At 45.0% G+C, this 16510-nt stretch overlaps 1 protein-coding gene across 3 annotated transcripts in view; it reads right to left on the bottom strand.

The window, feature by feature from the left end:
* LOC144474596 (FH1/FH2 domain-containing protein 3-like) overlaps nucleotides 1-16510 on the bottom strand; it is a 294352-nt gene that overhangs the window by 167080 nt on the left and 110762 nt on the right. For all 3 annotated transcript variants that reach the window (XM_078189652.1, XM_078189662.1, XM_078189672.1), the window contains one exon: nucleotides 14776-14885. In XM_078189652.1, the coding sequence (XP_078045778.1) occupies nucleotides 14776-14885 (110 nt within the window). The remainder of the gene's footprint in view (nucleotides 1-14775; nucleotides 14886-16510) is intronic.

Below are 16510 nucleotides of genomic sequence, written 5' to 3' on the forward strand. Positions count from 1 at the left end.
GCAGACGTAGTTCGGTTTCCTCTTACAGTTTCTGATTTCCAATTACATACCTTTATCCTGGATGGCGTAATATTTCTTAAATAGATGCGCAATCTGGCCGTGCAGAGTCATCCGATTTTATGACTAACAACGTGAGAGGATTATTCTTAAGTATTACATCTTTTTAGCAAATAAAAAAGAAGAACGAAATAAAAGAAAGAAACAAAGCTAGAAGATTGCATTTTGAACGAGCCTGCAACGTAGCGATGTATAATATCTATACTAACTGGCGCTACATGTTCGCGCGAAATCATTCCTGCCGGATAAAAATATCGTACCTTTCCCCGTGTTCTTCCCGTAGTTGAATCATTTCCGGGGAAGAGGATTCTGGAGGAAATAATCCGAGAGGCAATATTCGGCACGATCAACGGAACGAACGCGAAGCCGTGCCGGGGATTTAAGGGTGGAAAGAAGTCGAGAGTGTTTCGCGGCAGCTGCTAACGATAGTTCATCGCGTTAAATCTTCTCGAAGTGGCGCGGGAACAAAGCAACCAAGAAGGAGGAGAAATCCTCCACGGCCACCGAAAGTATCAGTTGCGCAAGTGGCAGATGCTTGCCTCCGCGCGATGTTAATGTTTCTGCGATTGGCCGTGAATCCTGCCCTCCCCTCACCTGCCGCCAGGCTTTATCTATTTCGCAGCGCGTCTCGCAATTTTCTTTTCCTCCTTTATACCTCGATACGCCCGGAAAGTTTCATCGCGGAATGAATCATCCGTTTATCCTGCCGCATTATCAATTCTCCTAATCTTTATCGCCGTTAAAGTTCTATTTCGTAACACGTTGCACGCGAGGATTTCCCAAAACATTGCAAATATTTTCATCGGAGAATCGAATCTTCGATACTAGTAAACGCTGATCCGTTATTTAAATAATGAAATTATTTCTTCGTGTTTTTAAGACCGCAACGTTCATGAAAATAATCCTAATACGATTCTGTCCACAAGAAACGTTTTGCAGTCTGTACCGAAAGGAGACGAAGCACGGAGTATTCGAAATTTCGTTAATTTGCCGCGCAAATTAACATCCTCCGGGCTTCCATGTGATCCGCGGTAATTATACGAATCTCATTACTCCGCGGAGGATTCTCTAGCGCGAATTTAAGGCATTTTTCTGGCCGAATTAATTAAGAACAGCGACGGCGACGTCGTGGATCGCTCGAAGGTAGAATATTAACGATGGTGTTCGGGCGTGCTGGAAAACACTCGGACGCAGGCCGGGTCCTAAATAAAACGGGAGGACGATTTACACACGGCGCGATATTTAATATCGAACGGTTTCGAGAAAGAGCAGCTCCGTTTAAACGGAATTCCTTCCGGCTAAACAGGTTTCCTCGGCGTCTGCTTCTTTGCTCGCGTGTAATAACCACGAACAATACCGAGTAGAACCTGAATCGCATTAACCGGAGCAGAACACGCGCGCGCGCGCCCGCCAGAGCAATAACATGCGTGTGCGTGTAAAAGATGAGGAATAAACTTCGGCCAGGCCGGAGTAAAGATCAATAAACAGTTGCTCTTGTACATCGATGCTTCTTTAGAACGTACACTTAATATTTTACAGGCTCGCCTGTGTTTGTCGGGAGGTCGATTGCAAAACCTTGGGAAGCGTCTTCGTAAACGTGTACAGCGTTGCATCGCGTAACTAAATCGAGCAAGGATATTTTATTTTTATTTAGTAAGCGATTGTTTGACTTCTTGCCATCGAAAGTTAAAATTTTGTTAAAAATCAAGTTCCCTTAAATAATAGATCAAAGCGATTGGAAAATTATTGTCTTTCACTATTTTCTGCTTTATTTTTGACAAAGTACGGTACAGTAAATTTTCTCGATTTTTCCGTTTTTGTTTACGAGCTGAGAAATAATTCGAGAGAATTTAGTTCGTACGCAGAGACCATGACACCAAAGAAACTATGCACGCGAACGGCGTCCTCTGTGCGCGAGCATCGCGAAACTTCGATCAACAGTAAATAGCGTCCGCTTTACATTGGTAATGCGTTTACATCGATAAAAGGGATCCAATAACTGAGCTTCGTACACAGAACTTCAAGTTACACAGACAGTTTCGATTCTAGTAGTTTGGATACTCATTTGTCCGAACTTGGACCGAACAATTCCACCGGAATCGATCTACCCTGACCCGGGCACCGCACACGACCGGTCGACTTTTCTGAATTCGTTTATCCGGATTCCACTCGAGGCTACGGTTCGGTTGAACGTTTCCAGACCGTCGGCGTCTTTCGTCGAAAAGACAGGGAATTTCGCGAAATAGATCGATGAGTCATTCTATTTACATTTCTCGATCAGATTAGTTTCGTCCGCGAGCGAGTCGCGTTTTTTAAAATAACACAGAGAAACAAAGATTTTTTCGAAAATCTGTGTTACATTGTTTTCTAATTAGAAATTATAAGTTCCGAAACGATTGAAGAGACGTTGCTGGTATAGCACTCGTCTCCGGCGAGTCAGAAAAGAATGTTACAAATCAATCTTTCCAGTCCATTTGCTTGCCAATGGTACTCGACGGTCGCTCGGGTTTCTACCCATTTCGCCGACACGTAGAGTCTCAATTTTCGCAATTGCTATCGATCGACAAAGAATGGCGAGTCGCGCAAAAACCAAGAAACAATCGGTCTCTCGAGAACACCGTCCTCCACGATCGTCGTCGGAAAAACTGTATCAAACGAGTCGCTGGTAATCGATGGATCGTACCGAGCCAGTGAGGTGTGTCTTAACGATCTATTCTGTCGAACAATTCAACCCCCATCTCGAATCGTTTGCCATCAACTTAGCTACGTCTTCCTTCAGCAACGTCTTGAATCACTCGAAACTTACTCACCTTGGCGAACACAAAAAAGCAAACAATCCTAACACTGTAGTCGTCAGTATTTAATGATACTTTTTTAGTTATGATGTTACTGCATACTTGATTTTAATCCGGCAACATTCTCGACTTGAACTGCATTGATTAATTCACTAAATGCGTTCATCTCCAGAACAACAAACTAATAAACATGCAAAGCGTGTGCATTATGCAAAGTAGAAAATATACGTCTCGGTCCCATTGCTCGATCTGCTTCCCGTAAAAACGCATATTTGCATAAACATCTAAAATCGTTTATCACGATTCTGATCTGTCCAGCTCTGATTCAAGAACGCTATCCGCGACATAGTAATCGTCGGAGATATAAAACCGAGTAAGTTTATGTTGTAGAAAAAGAAGGGAGACACAGGTGATTTTACACGCTGTTAAATAGACGGTATACAATTCAGAACGTCGCGCGGCGCGGCGCGGGCCCGGAGATATATGTATGCGGTCGAAGCCGCTAATGGAGGAAGCGTGTAAATTCCCTGTCATTCACTCATAACAACGCGAATTGCTTTATGCTCCTCGGCTGTCGCCGGCTAATGACGTTAGCGTGACAACCTGCTCAAGTTACGTTCCGTCGGGGCGACGTTAATGAGCCGATTTATTAGCGTAGTTTATAACACGGTCTGTATAGATCGCGGCGACGTGCTCTATCAAGAGGGTCCCCGCCCGGTCGGCATTATTATGCGGAACGGTGTTTCGGCCAGCGTGCCGTAAAAATCGCGGATGCAAATTCGGAATGGGTCCCGGTCGTTCGGTCAACCGGCCGCGTTTTCGGGACGGTTCGTTAGTTACCGCGGGAATAATAATATCCTCCTAGACGCGCCATTTAAAAATTTCCATAACAACCGCCGCGCGCCATCCTCGCGACCCGACCCGGACCGACCCGAACCGACCCTGCACGAACCGTGCCGTGCCCTCTCCCGCCTCTTCATCCGCCGTTGCAAAGGAATAAAAAGAAAAACGAATGCGCAACTCCGGCTGATAAATTATTTAAGAGATCCCTGTTCGATGCTAATCCCGGATTTCATATTAGGTCCGCTAATATGCAATGCATTAACCTTCCAATAAACTGGTAATGCGTTCTCCAACCTTTCAACGTTAAAATTCTCCAATTTATTCCAGTCGCCTGATTCCCAGAATAATTTAAAATCCTCGATATATAATACATGCGCCGAAGTCTTTTATATTTATACGCTGTTCGTACCGGTAAAGGCGATGTAATTATTATTTCAAGCGATATAAATTTATAAAATTTGTCCGCTCATTGGAATTATATTTGAGATTCGAAGTATTTTCCTCGTACCTTTCAAAATATTTAATATCATCGAAATTATCCAACTCCATGTATTTTCATAAAGGCGTCGCATCATAATTTTAATCGAGATGTCAAAGGAGAAAATGTTCGACTTTCGTAAATAAACGCAACGCACGCTAGTCGCGTAGACTTTGCGATAATACACGCGTTTTTGGTGCACAGAGACTGATTCTTTACAAACCGGAACATATTACACGGATTTGTCATAATCCCTCTGCCTACAACATGTTAATTCTCAGTTTCAGACTGAAAGATGTGTTCTCCGTGGGAGTGGTATGAGACTCAAAATGCAAAATTCACAAAGGGCACAAAGTGCAATTTCAGAGATTAAAACGAACGAGCGGAATTTACCTACGCAGACACTCTAATATACGCACGTACTTTTCGTTTATTCTAGAAGTCATTTGTACAAAGTAAAGTATTATGGAACAACTGGGAAACAGTCTCTTCGTGTTATCAAACACTTCCGCGCAATGTTCCATTTCAAAAATTAAATAAAAGTATTCTCATTAACCTGGCGTCGTTGTTCGATTTGCAGATTTTAAATTCAGAACTTATCGAAACCAGATTCGAGCAACGCTAAAAAGTATATCGATAATCCTTAACCTGACAACTAATATAAATGAACTTTACGAACGCCAGTCTCTATTTCCAATTTCTGTAAATAACCTGATTTTTACCCTCGATAGAAGGGTGAAATGTTCGAAGACCGGATCCAATCAACAATAAATAATTCTTCGAAACCAGCTGAGTCTGGGAAGCCGATAGATTTTCAGCACTCCTTGACCAGTGGATCGTGTTTACGCCTTATCTTCAGGAACACAGAACATGAGGTTGGTTAATATTGGTATCAAACTTTCATTGAACTTTCAATGATCGGAGCACCATCGAAGCTAAAAGTTACTCAGATAATTCGATGCAGTGTGTCGCAAGAATTATTCAAAATCTGGAAAGGAGGCGTTCCTGAGATTATTTAAAGTAACTTTTCTCTTAGCGCAAATGCAAGTTGTGGCTTTGTTTAGGGGTTATTTACGAAAAACGGTAACCAATGACAGGCGAGATCAGTTGGAGCGAGGCGGTCGAGTCGTCAATGGGCAGAACTGGGCTTCGTCCGTTCGTTGGCTTGGCTACCTCGCGCCAACTGATTTTGCCTGTCGTTGGTCACCATTTTTCATTAATAATTCCTAAACAAAGCCGCAGATTGCATTTTCGCTAAGGAGAAAATTACATCATATGACTTCAGAAACCCCTAACTTCCCAATGATGAGTAACTTTTGGGATACTCTGTATAACTCTTTCAGGTATCTCGTACTTTATGCTCGCGGTATTCAGCGTTTCGCGTCGCGTCGCGTCGTTTCGAAGGTACGCGAATCGCGCGAACGCCGACGCCGGCTCGCCGGTGCTCGGACCTTTCTCCTTTCCCCGGTGACGAGGACGGCGCGAGGCGCGAGGCATCCACGGCCTACCTGGGACGTACGCATGTACACACCTTAACGATCCATGGGACCGATACGTAGGAAGAAGCTGATTACTCATCGCGCGCCGTCTATGCCGAACGTTTAGCGACTTATTGTGCCTGGTTATTGAACCCCTGGGAGAGTGTGCACCGAGTGAACGTACCCCCGCTCGTACCCCCGTGCGCCACCCCCTCCCGACGCCGCGACGCCCCGACGCGTCGACATCGCTATGGCGAGGGCCGTTGCCGTTACACGCACGGATACACGTACAGCTTCCCATTATAATTATACTGGCGTGGCCAGGCGCTGTACCGGTACCTACGTGCATTCAAACAGGTTACGTAAGAGCCTTCTCGGGAAGAGAGACCCGATGACACGGAGTTTATTAATCAAGGACCCTACACACCGGGGATCCGAATGCTAGAAACGGACGAGCACTTTTCGAGACCGCGAACTTTCTCCGATTAATTTCGCCGCGGAAGCGGCTCCGTCAAACAGCCGCCATCTTCTAATCGAGTATAGATACCCAGTCAATTTACAAGGTAATTACTGGTAAGTCTGACCGGCCCGATAATTGTTCATATTTCAGAATTTATCCGAGAAGCTGACTCGTTTAAAAGAGACGTATGAATCAGCTCGCAGATACAGCGACGAGGACTGTGAGGAAATCGTAATTAAGACCTTATGCCGGAATATTCTTAAAAGACCGTCAAGCTAGACTATTCACGTATAATAGCGTTAATAGTTGGAATGACAGCTTTTGTGAATTTTAAAATGGCTATCTTGACAGTACATAACAGACACAATAATTAGACAGACGCGTCAAAAGACGATTATCACAACTCCTTTGCCGAAATACTCTTCTCGTTTCCAAGAACGACACTTATGAAGCGAATGATTTCCGTTTCGATATCATCGGTTCTCTCGTTGTCGAGTTTCCAGCAACTGGAGCACCGGGAAAAGAGTCACTTTATAGGATAAAAATGCAACGCAGCCTCGTTGCGAGTTGCTCAACGGTCCCGAGTGATTAGCCTACAAGAGAGAGAGAGAGAGAGCACTATGCCGGAGGAAAGCATGCGTCGCTGTTGCGTGTAGCGCGGCGACGCGATCGGATCGCCTCGCAAGTTTCTTGTCCCGCGGGTTCCGTGGTATTCGTTAATCCGTTAATGAGGTAACGATCTACGGACGACAGCCGTCACGAGCTCAAGTTCGTTGCGGCTAGATTGCACGCCGAGACAAATGTAATTAATTAACCCATCGTGACCCGAGTTTTCCACTTCTCCAAGGATCTACTTGCGCGAGCACCAAGACAAAACTCGCCACGGCTCTTGCCTATTCACGCGAGATTGATCGGCATAATTTTCCGCGGCGCTCGTTGCGCCTGGATCGGTGTCCTAGAATTTCGTGGCAACCTACTGCCATAAGCTGCCGGACTAAACGACGGGAGAAAACTGTCTGGAACTTCCGTCGGGCTCCTGGGAGCTTTAGAAGTACATATGCAGGCGGTTCGCTACGTCTGGTCGCTTCGGCCGCGCGTTCCCAACCTACGTTTCCGCTTCGGACCGTCTCAATCCTGGATTCTTTGGCTACTGAGTCTAAGAATTGTTCGCAAATATTCCACGGTGTTCGTTGTGCCTTCAACAGCCGCCGCGACCGCCGTGAAAGTTACTTGTTGAGAGGCAGAGTAACTTGTTCTTACGTGACCTCTATGAGATCAGTTCAGGTTTTCGGGATACTGTATTCCCGAGTTATGTTTTTCGTAGGAAAATTCTGAAAGCTACTGACAATTTTATTGAATGGAATGATAGGTACCAATGAAATCGTCTCCTACTATTTTAGACAGTATATAAATACGTCTAAAATCTATTAGAAAACCGCAAAACGAATTTTTGTGTTGCAATGAACAGATTGTTTTAAATCAATTGTTTACAAGATTACCAATACGTTGAAGATTTTTGTAGATCGATACGATTCTAAAATGCAACGAGACATTTCTTCCATGTAGTTTCTTCGTAGTTTCATTCCCTATTTATTTCCTCGTCTTCGACTGGAAGCAACGCGTGTAGCGCGTCATTTCAGAGCAAGAGGTTCACCTTAATGTCCTCGCCTCGTCATTAATCTCAAAATGTAGCCCGGAGCGTTCGCAAAATTATCATCCGTCTTCGGCCGGTTTCAATTTATGTACAGAAATACGGCACGAACACTGTCCAATTACCGCGGGCGATTGCGCGCCTCCCCGGAGATAATATTTTCAAGCCGAATATAACGATGGAGGAATTTATCCGACAGTTTTAACTTGTAAATTAAAGTACCGTAAACGTCCGCGCAATCAAAGTTCCAAATGGCTCTTCCGGCCGTAAAAACGTCCCGCAATTATGAAAGTCGAGCCGCTGTCCATCCCGTCAACTCGGTGTTTCTAACTCGCATCCCCGGATTTCCGGAAGCGTGCGCCGCTGCGCTTCGAGCCCCCGTGACGCGAATTTCGCGATAGCTGCCGCCGCCCTCGAACAATTTGTTACCGCGGAAAGTACGTTGCTGGGCGCGCGCGCGCGCGTGCGGGAAAGCGAAACCGCGCGAATTACTTTTCGCGAGATACAGTGGCCGAACAGAGGGTCCAACGGGTTTCATTCTGTGGCGGAGGAGAGACGCTGGCCGTGGGTGGACTTCACCGGCGAGGCGAGGCGAGGCGAGGCGAGGCATTAGGGCAAAGATAAACGACTCGTTACCCACGCGAAACGCCAGGCTTCTTCTCTGGTCGTCGCGGCAACGATCGCGACGATTTTCCCCCAAGCGGCTAGCACGCGGCTCAGCGACGTGTGTACGCAATTTTCGCGAGAGCAATTCGCACGGAAAATTCCCGGTAATCCAGCAGAGGATTGCCGTGGCCGTGGGTGGCATGCTATTGCGACAAACGATTCGATATGGGAACTGGGCGCCGTCGCGCGTGGGCACGGCCCTGTAATTTCGCATTTTACGCTCGCTTCGGCTTGAACACCGGGTTATGCCGGCAAGTTCCGCCCGCTTTTTACCAACCCGACGAGGGAAATCGGAAAGCTTGCTAGGAAAGATTCTGGTTATCACGGCACGGAACTAATGCCTACGCAAGCGTTCTACCTTTATTTCCAAGATTTCACCTGTTACCGAGCAACTCAGATTTTCTCGAACAATACTTTCGAAGTTTACGTGAAATTCGTGAAATCATTATTATTTAATCATCCTCTAGATTATAAAATATAATACAAATGAATAATTTAGTTACGAGTGCACAGTATAAAATTAGATTTGAGAATCACAGATGATTCAATTATCGCACAAGATAATTACTTGACACGTTGACGCCGGCGTGCATCACCGGAGGTCCCTAAGTGTCAGACCCGTGGGCTGCGTACATTTGTTTATTTTGCTTGCATTTCACAAAATAGATACTACATAATAGGATTATGTTATTTTATCTGAACATTATAAACAGATATTCAATAGTAAAAACATAGAAATTCAATATTATAAACTTAACATAATTCTTTAATTTTTGTAAATTTGGGGCGCCGACTCACAGAGAAAATCGTGAATATCGGCGCCGGCGTCAACGTGTTAATAGAAGAAATAATAGGAACAAATTATGCGGTACATTTTTAGAGATAATTTCATAGTGAACAAGTTTGGATCAATTAAGGGATGAATGAATGAAGGAAAAAGATACTGCGCAACGGTATAGAATAGCACGTTAATTGTTCTCCAGCACTTGCGGCTGTCTAATACTCATCAAGGTAACAATGCCAGCGTCCACTGTTCTCTATAATGACGTCGCCAGTAGGGCAGAATCGGGTAATGGTGCTCACCGGGTAATGATAGTCGCTAGTATTATGTGGGCAAAGATTTGATTCCAATCTGATACAGATATACGCAATAAATATATATAATATGTTTTCGATTTCTTTCTTTTTGTGTGTAGGATTAAGGAAACGCCAATGGATTCGTCTAAAATTAGAGTTTATTAATTTTTTTTATACGATTTTCCCCTTTTATCTAACCCTATTTACAACTTATATACCAACCTAAAATTAGAGAATCGCCAGTTAAACGTTCCTGCTTTCCTCAGTTTTTATATCGCACAATTTGAGGTTAGAAATTACTTTTCTAAGTTCTTACGCGTCAGTGGCGCCGTTCCTCACACGTCCGACCCCAAGCGGCGCGTACACGAAGCTTTCATATATAATATTCAATTTGATTAAGGTGTGTATAACCACTAACAGTCTTATTGAGCAAGAGAAATATTTATACATTAGTTAAGATAGATCAAGAAAATCAAGTATTGACAAAGACGACGATATTCGCGGTGCAAAATTTCTCGTACTGTCAATTTGCCATAATAATATACTGTAATGTCGATAGTTTTTAAGGGCTACATTTCTATATTATAGCTACCAACAATACGATCACCGTTCCTAAAAACTAATTTTAACGAAATCTACTGTTACGTCCTACTGCACATAACGAACAAAGTGTAGTCCGGGACTACCTAGTCGGGTTTTATGGCGGTGGGCCATGTGCTTGGGACTTTTGGCTACGGCGTGGGCCTGTCACCCGTATTTTCAAAGTCTCTCTACGAACTGTCCCAAGGCGCATGGTACGCCAATTAGGAATATTGCAAACAGATGTTAGCGAGTTGCCGATGACCGCGCGGGGCCCGGAACCCCGGAAGGATCCGCGACTTCCTTGCGACTCTGCGTCACCGCCATGGGCCCATCGCGATTGGACAGCCCTTTGTAACACCCACCCTTGGATAGAAGAAGTAGGGAGGACCGAGGTGACGTCAAGGGTAACTTTCGGTCTTCCCAGGCAGAAAGAAAATAGAAAAACCACCGACAACTTCCTACAATTATATCGACCTCCGAAATACACACGCCGACTAGAGATTTGTACTCGTGCGGAAAACCACCAGCGAAATAAAATATTTTAAACTCAGAGCAAGTGTTGATCAATTCTCCGGTTTCGAACAAGAACCCGCATCTTTTTGGGAAACTCTCCCGTTGTGTCGTGCCGACATAACATCTACCGAGGTCTCAAAGTGATAAATAAAAAGTACCTCATAAGAATTGCAAGATAGAATTTGTTCAAATTTGTCGTAATTTTTATAATAACGCCTGCCTGAAGGAATAAATATATTCAAGAATTTTTAATGGAAGCAGCTTTTTGACGTCAATAATTAAGAAATAAAAAGTGTGAAACCGGTGCTTTGACCAACGATGGTAGGATTAGTGTTACATAAATATTCCAACTTCGATGCTGATTCTGTTACAATTACAGCTGAGACGATCTAGTCATAGCTACAAGGGCGCGAACAGTGCAGGCACCGAAAGGCAGCCTCGAGCAACTGAAATTAAAAAGTTTCGCGAGGTCGCATTCGGGGTGGTTCTGTTGAGAATGCCTCGATAGGGGCGAGCGGGGAACGGTTGCACAGGGCGCTGCATACCGAGAAGATCTTGCACGGCATTTCGAAAAGGAAAGAATTCGTGCTGGTCGTTCGCACGACCGCAGAACCTGGTCCAGGATTGTTCGCACGGTCCGAGAAGGGTGTCGAGGGAAAAACGGGGAACCGGTGAAGGTTATCGACGTGTCCGGCGACCGTGTACGACGTCACGGTCGCTCGACAAATTTCACCGACGAAGCCAATATCGGGGGCGTCGCGACGCCGCGCCATGCCGTGCTGGCTAAAACCATAGAACGCGATCCCATTTCGGCGAGAACGAGCCTCGGGTCGAGTCGTTTCCTCCGAACGCGTGTGCTCGGCCACCGGCGACATCGACGAGAAAAAAATCGAACCGGATCGGTCATTGTATCGGCCAATAGGGGCGGCAGGGGGGTGGACACCGACCACAGCGAGACCCCGGCAAACGTGTCTCGCTGTTTTGCGGTCCCAGGGAATTCCTGGACTCCGAATATTTCACCGATTACCTTCGCAAAACATTTATTTAACATCGGCTTTTCACCCTCATCCCCTAACGCGCACTCCATTTTTCTCACGCTCTTCGTCGACGATCGAAAGCCCGGATAGACTGTGGGAGCCTAGGTTTTTACACAAATTTTTAGCAACACTGTTTTATGGATCGGACAATTGAATTTGCAGCATGATAATGTGATGACAATCAATCACTAAAATTTCCACAAAGTGGAAGCAATATAATTAATTAAACCGAAACTGGAAAATTATGTATGATTTTTTAACTTTTTCGCAGGGGAAACATCTTAGTCAAATTCAATCTATTCAAATATATTGCAATGAAAATAAGTTTTCAAAATTGGTCGAATATTAGTGTTACCTACATGCGACCGACGCGGTATTCGATTTGTTAATTTTATTTGGTGCAGTAGAAAAAAATACTGCTCGCTGGAACTTGTCCGTTCCCGTTGATTTAAAGGCGCCTGATAAGTGTAACTAACACGCGGAAGAAATTGCAGTACATAAACCTACCTGGTCGATTAAAATGCGAAGAGGTAGGCAACTTGTGGCAACGAATGTTTCGACCACCGATCTACAATAATCTGACGAAGCGTTCGCGCACCATTAATTATTTATACGTCCACAGCAAACAGTTGAGACCAGCAAAGTGGTCGTACAAGGTGGAGCAGTTCGATCGTTGCGATCTGTAATTAATGAAACATGAACCGCGGTAAACAGGGCAAGAAGCGATATCGCTCCTTGACCAGGACATCAACGGACAGCCGTAAAATCCGGCTGTCAACGGCAGAACGTCCCGCATCCCGTCGCCAACGATCTCCGCGCGAACCAACGGAAAACACGCGCGCATGTCGCGAAATATTCGTTCCGCGCGCTCGCGCGCGCGCGAGCTGCTCGATTTCCGTTGCGAACGACGGTTGCCGCGAGCTGGAAAACTTTTCTACGCCGCGAAAAACGCACAAGCGAGCGTAAACTCTTTTATCGGTCTCTTATCGAAACTTCGGAGGAAAATCTTCGGTTTCCTCTGGACGAGTCGGCAAAGACGTTTCGCGGAATTTGAAAAACTTCGCGAATCGATCGCGAGTCGCGCGCGGTCGGCCCGTTCGATTCGCCACGGGCGAGATTCCGCAGTTCCAGACGGTGGAAGAATAATCGCGGTTGCGCAAGTGGCACGAACGAGGAGCCAGTGGGATGTAATTTTCATCGAATGAGCAATTCATATCGGTTTCGACCGAGGAAGTCAATCCCTCGCGAGAACGGACACAATAAACCGCGATGAGACTACGGTCTCCGATGGTTTCGCGGGCATCGCGCGACGAGTGAGCGTACGCTCGCGTGGGTCTCGCGATGTGGTATCGATGAAAAATCTGAAGGTGAAGCGTGCCGCAACGTTTCTGAACAATGAGTCGGAACGCGCGAAATAAACCGGGATTGCGAAACGACGGCTGCCGCGACGAAATTAATTGCTCGAAATGTCTGAAGCTCGTTAATCCACAGACGATGAATCATTTTCATAACTATACGATGGACGATATTTATAACAATTCTATGCTTTGTTCAGTAATTTTTCCAAACTTCGAAGATATTTTACCGAATAGAAGATACTTTACTTAATTATCGAAAATTGACAAATTAGGATTTGCATACATTGGACTAAGAAAGAAACGGTAACCGCAGGCTAAGGGTCAAAAATGCTAATCCGTGCTACTAGTTTCCTCAGATTCGTTCCCTGTCGGATCAACGTCTTCTAAAATTCTCTATAAACGAAAACAATTTAGCTGACCATTGCTAAACAAAAGAATTTCCTTCCTTATAAAGGGTGTCCCAAAATTCACGCAAGATTTGAATTTTGCGCCATTTGTGCGGTAAAGTGTTGTCAACCAAAAAAAAATACAGAATGACAGCTGACAGTTCAGGGTTATTAAAGATGGGGCGCTACACAAAAGAACAATGCATTTTTATTGTTGAGCAATATTTTGAAAATGATGATAAATCTGTGTTTTCTATCAAAATTACTTCTTGCGTGAATTTTGGGACACCCTTTACTTTCGAATCTGCACAAGTTGTTTAGAACAGCCGAGGAAAGTAACAATCTTTGATCTCCCGCCCGAAGACAGCCAGAAGGACGCGCTCTCAAAAATATCTATCGCACCAAGCGGTTTCCAAGAATTGCTAGTTTCCGTGTTAACCAACTATTAAATTTCGATTTGCCGGCACAAAGGGAAGGGGGGTCGCGTGTACATGGTTCTTGCGGTGGCAGGTTTTAAAACAAAAGCAACTTCCGAAACTAATCCATTAGTTTCGGCTTCACAATGGAAGTTCGTAGCAGAGAAAAGGCCATTAATCCTAATGGATGCAGCGGCATTACGCGGGCGGGCTGTTAAAACCGTCGTCACCCGGGGGGTATCTGGAGGGCAAAATAATTTGATAAAGCGCGAAGAAACGCGTTTGATCTCCGGCATCGGGGTTTGCGCGGAAAACACGCGTAATTCCGTCGACCGCGTGCAGATAGCGCCAGAGCTCAGTGAACTTGACGGCCGAGTTAATAAGATCCCAACTCCGCCCACGCTCCTACGATGCGTCCTCCGGTTCTCGTGCGCTTTGCGGGAACAACGCGGCCGAAGTTTCCTCATATATCTTCGAAATAGTTCCTCGTTGAATTCGGATGTCCTGGTTGCGGAACAGGTAAAACACACCGGATCCCGGAAAATCGAGCCCCGCGGTGCGCGCCGAGTATCCGATTCGTCGGTCGCGCGCGACTAAACGGGTAAGACCTTCGAAACGCGAGCGATGAATCTCGCGTGTTCGATATTTGCTGCACGATTATCGAGAGTAACGACGCGTATCGTACCCTCGAGCATCGAGCCGCGCCGAGCCGAGGAGGATACGGTCGCCGAGTAAACCCGGACCTCTGAGTGCAGCTCGCGCCCGATCGGAGCTCGATGTGCTCGCTCGACGGCTGATCTTCGCGATCCTACGGAGTACATTTCACGGAAAAGATTCCGTGAAACCGTAAACTATTTTAGAGCTGATCGCGGACACCCGTTTCGCGTCACCGAGCCAGCTTCTCCGCAGAATTTCGAAAGAGCCAATGCGTAAACGATCGCCGATTGTTTACCGAGTTATATGTTCTTATGGACTCACTTTGTCTGGAAGCCCTCGAACTCCTCCTGCTGCTCGCTGATCGAGGCTTCGAGGTCCAGGTAAGCGCCATAGTCGCCGTCCTTGTATAACTGCAACGCTGTGTCGTCGAGCTGCAACAGAAACGAGATTCGCCGTTTTCATTCACCTGATTACGGACACGGTTCTTTCAATAATATAACACTGATTAAAAGCGAATCATAAATTATGGTACCTCTATTAACATCTTGTGTTATAATAACGAGTCAGACTCGTGATAAAGATTTCATGGCAAAATCTACTAAATATGGATACTATCTCCTAATTTAATTCTCTTATTATCAAAGTTTAGAAACGAAAGGAAAGAAAGACAATGCAAGAAACAAAAATTATCTGACCCTATCAAGGAAAGTATTAAGTGCTAATCAACACACCGCGAAGACTAAAAAAAGTCATACTAATTGTTTCATTAGAATGAAAAGATTTAATGTAAAGTCGTCGCTTTTATCAGAATATAAGCTTGAATGACGGAATTTATTCAGTCATTTTCACTGAAAGAAACTTTCTAGTGTGAACAGAATTGAAATGAAAAATGTGAGATTCGGTCAGTGTTAAGAATCTCCGTAAGTTTAATATAATTTTCCATTAGCATCGATGATGCGTATGCAGATTTAGAAGCAAGCACAGCCACAAAACTGTACTTTTACCGAGAATATTTCGATGAATGGATTGCTCTGATTTCCCGGAAGTTTGATTGGCAGCAATTTGTCACTGAACGGCGTTAAGCGGGGATTACCGGGTATCGCGATGCACGAAAGCGAATTCTGAATAGACGCTTCAATTCATTAGACTGGCATTCAGCGGGAATTTATTTTGCAGGAGCGAATGACACAAGCATTCGCTACTTCTCCCTTAATCGGCGCTAATCTAGGTAGACGCGTCGCCGTGAAACGATCGTGTTGGAACGCGAGACGAAACGAAACGAGACGAAACAAGACGAGACGAGACGAGACCAGACGAGACCAGACGAGACGAGTCGAGACGAGTCGAGACGAGTTCCTTTATGTCGCGTAATCTCGAAACAGGAAGCCGCGCGAAGCTCGCGCAGTCGTCGCCTAATTTTAAACTCCTGCCACTTTGCGAAGTAGACGGATCTGCCACGGCGGATGCTGCGTCACGGGAACGGGAATGGGGAACTCTTCGCGCCGCGTATATTGCCCGAGGATTTAAACGCTTCCTGATTTGTCCCTCTCGAGATCCTTCTATCCGCGAACATCTTTTATACACCGCTACGCAATTATCCCCTAACCGAGCGTTCATTTTACAATCAGTTACCCGAATCATGGCACGAATCGTCTGAACTTTCGCAACGTTTTTATGCAATCAATTTCGATGTTAAGTCACTGATCAATTTCAATTAACACTTTTATTGTCTCATCAGATGTACTTGGGTAAAACAATCTTTTTTCGCCATAATTTAAGATCAATTATAATTAAAATCTGTCAACTAAAGGAAGTTTTGTCCGGACCCTACGACGTGTAAGATATTTACGAAAATAATTCCTGTAATAAATTTCGTCTTTATTATTCATGCATTGCTAAATGAATTCTACGAAATTTACATGACATTTGGAGACACTGACGCGACAGTCGATGAGTTAAAATCATATTGATTTAAGGCAATCGATAAGTTGACTCGATAATAGTGGCCCTTAATAGACTCACAAACGAAACTGATTTAAATCGTACGACTTCTTTA

This window comes from Augochlora pura, chromosome 2 (genome assembly GCF_028453695.1).
Source record: "Augochlora pura isolate Apur16 chromosome 2, APUR_v2.2.1, whole genome shotgun sequence".
Lineage (NCBI taxonomy): Eukaryota > Metazoa > Arthropoda > Insecta > Hymenoptera > Halictidae > Augochlora > Augochlora pura.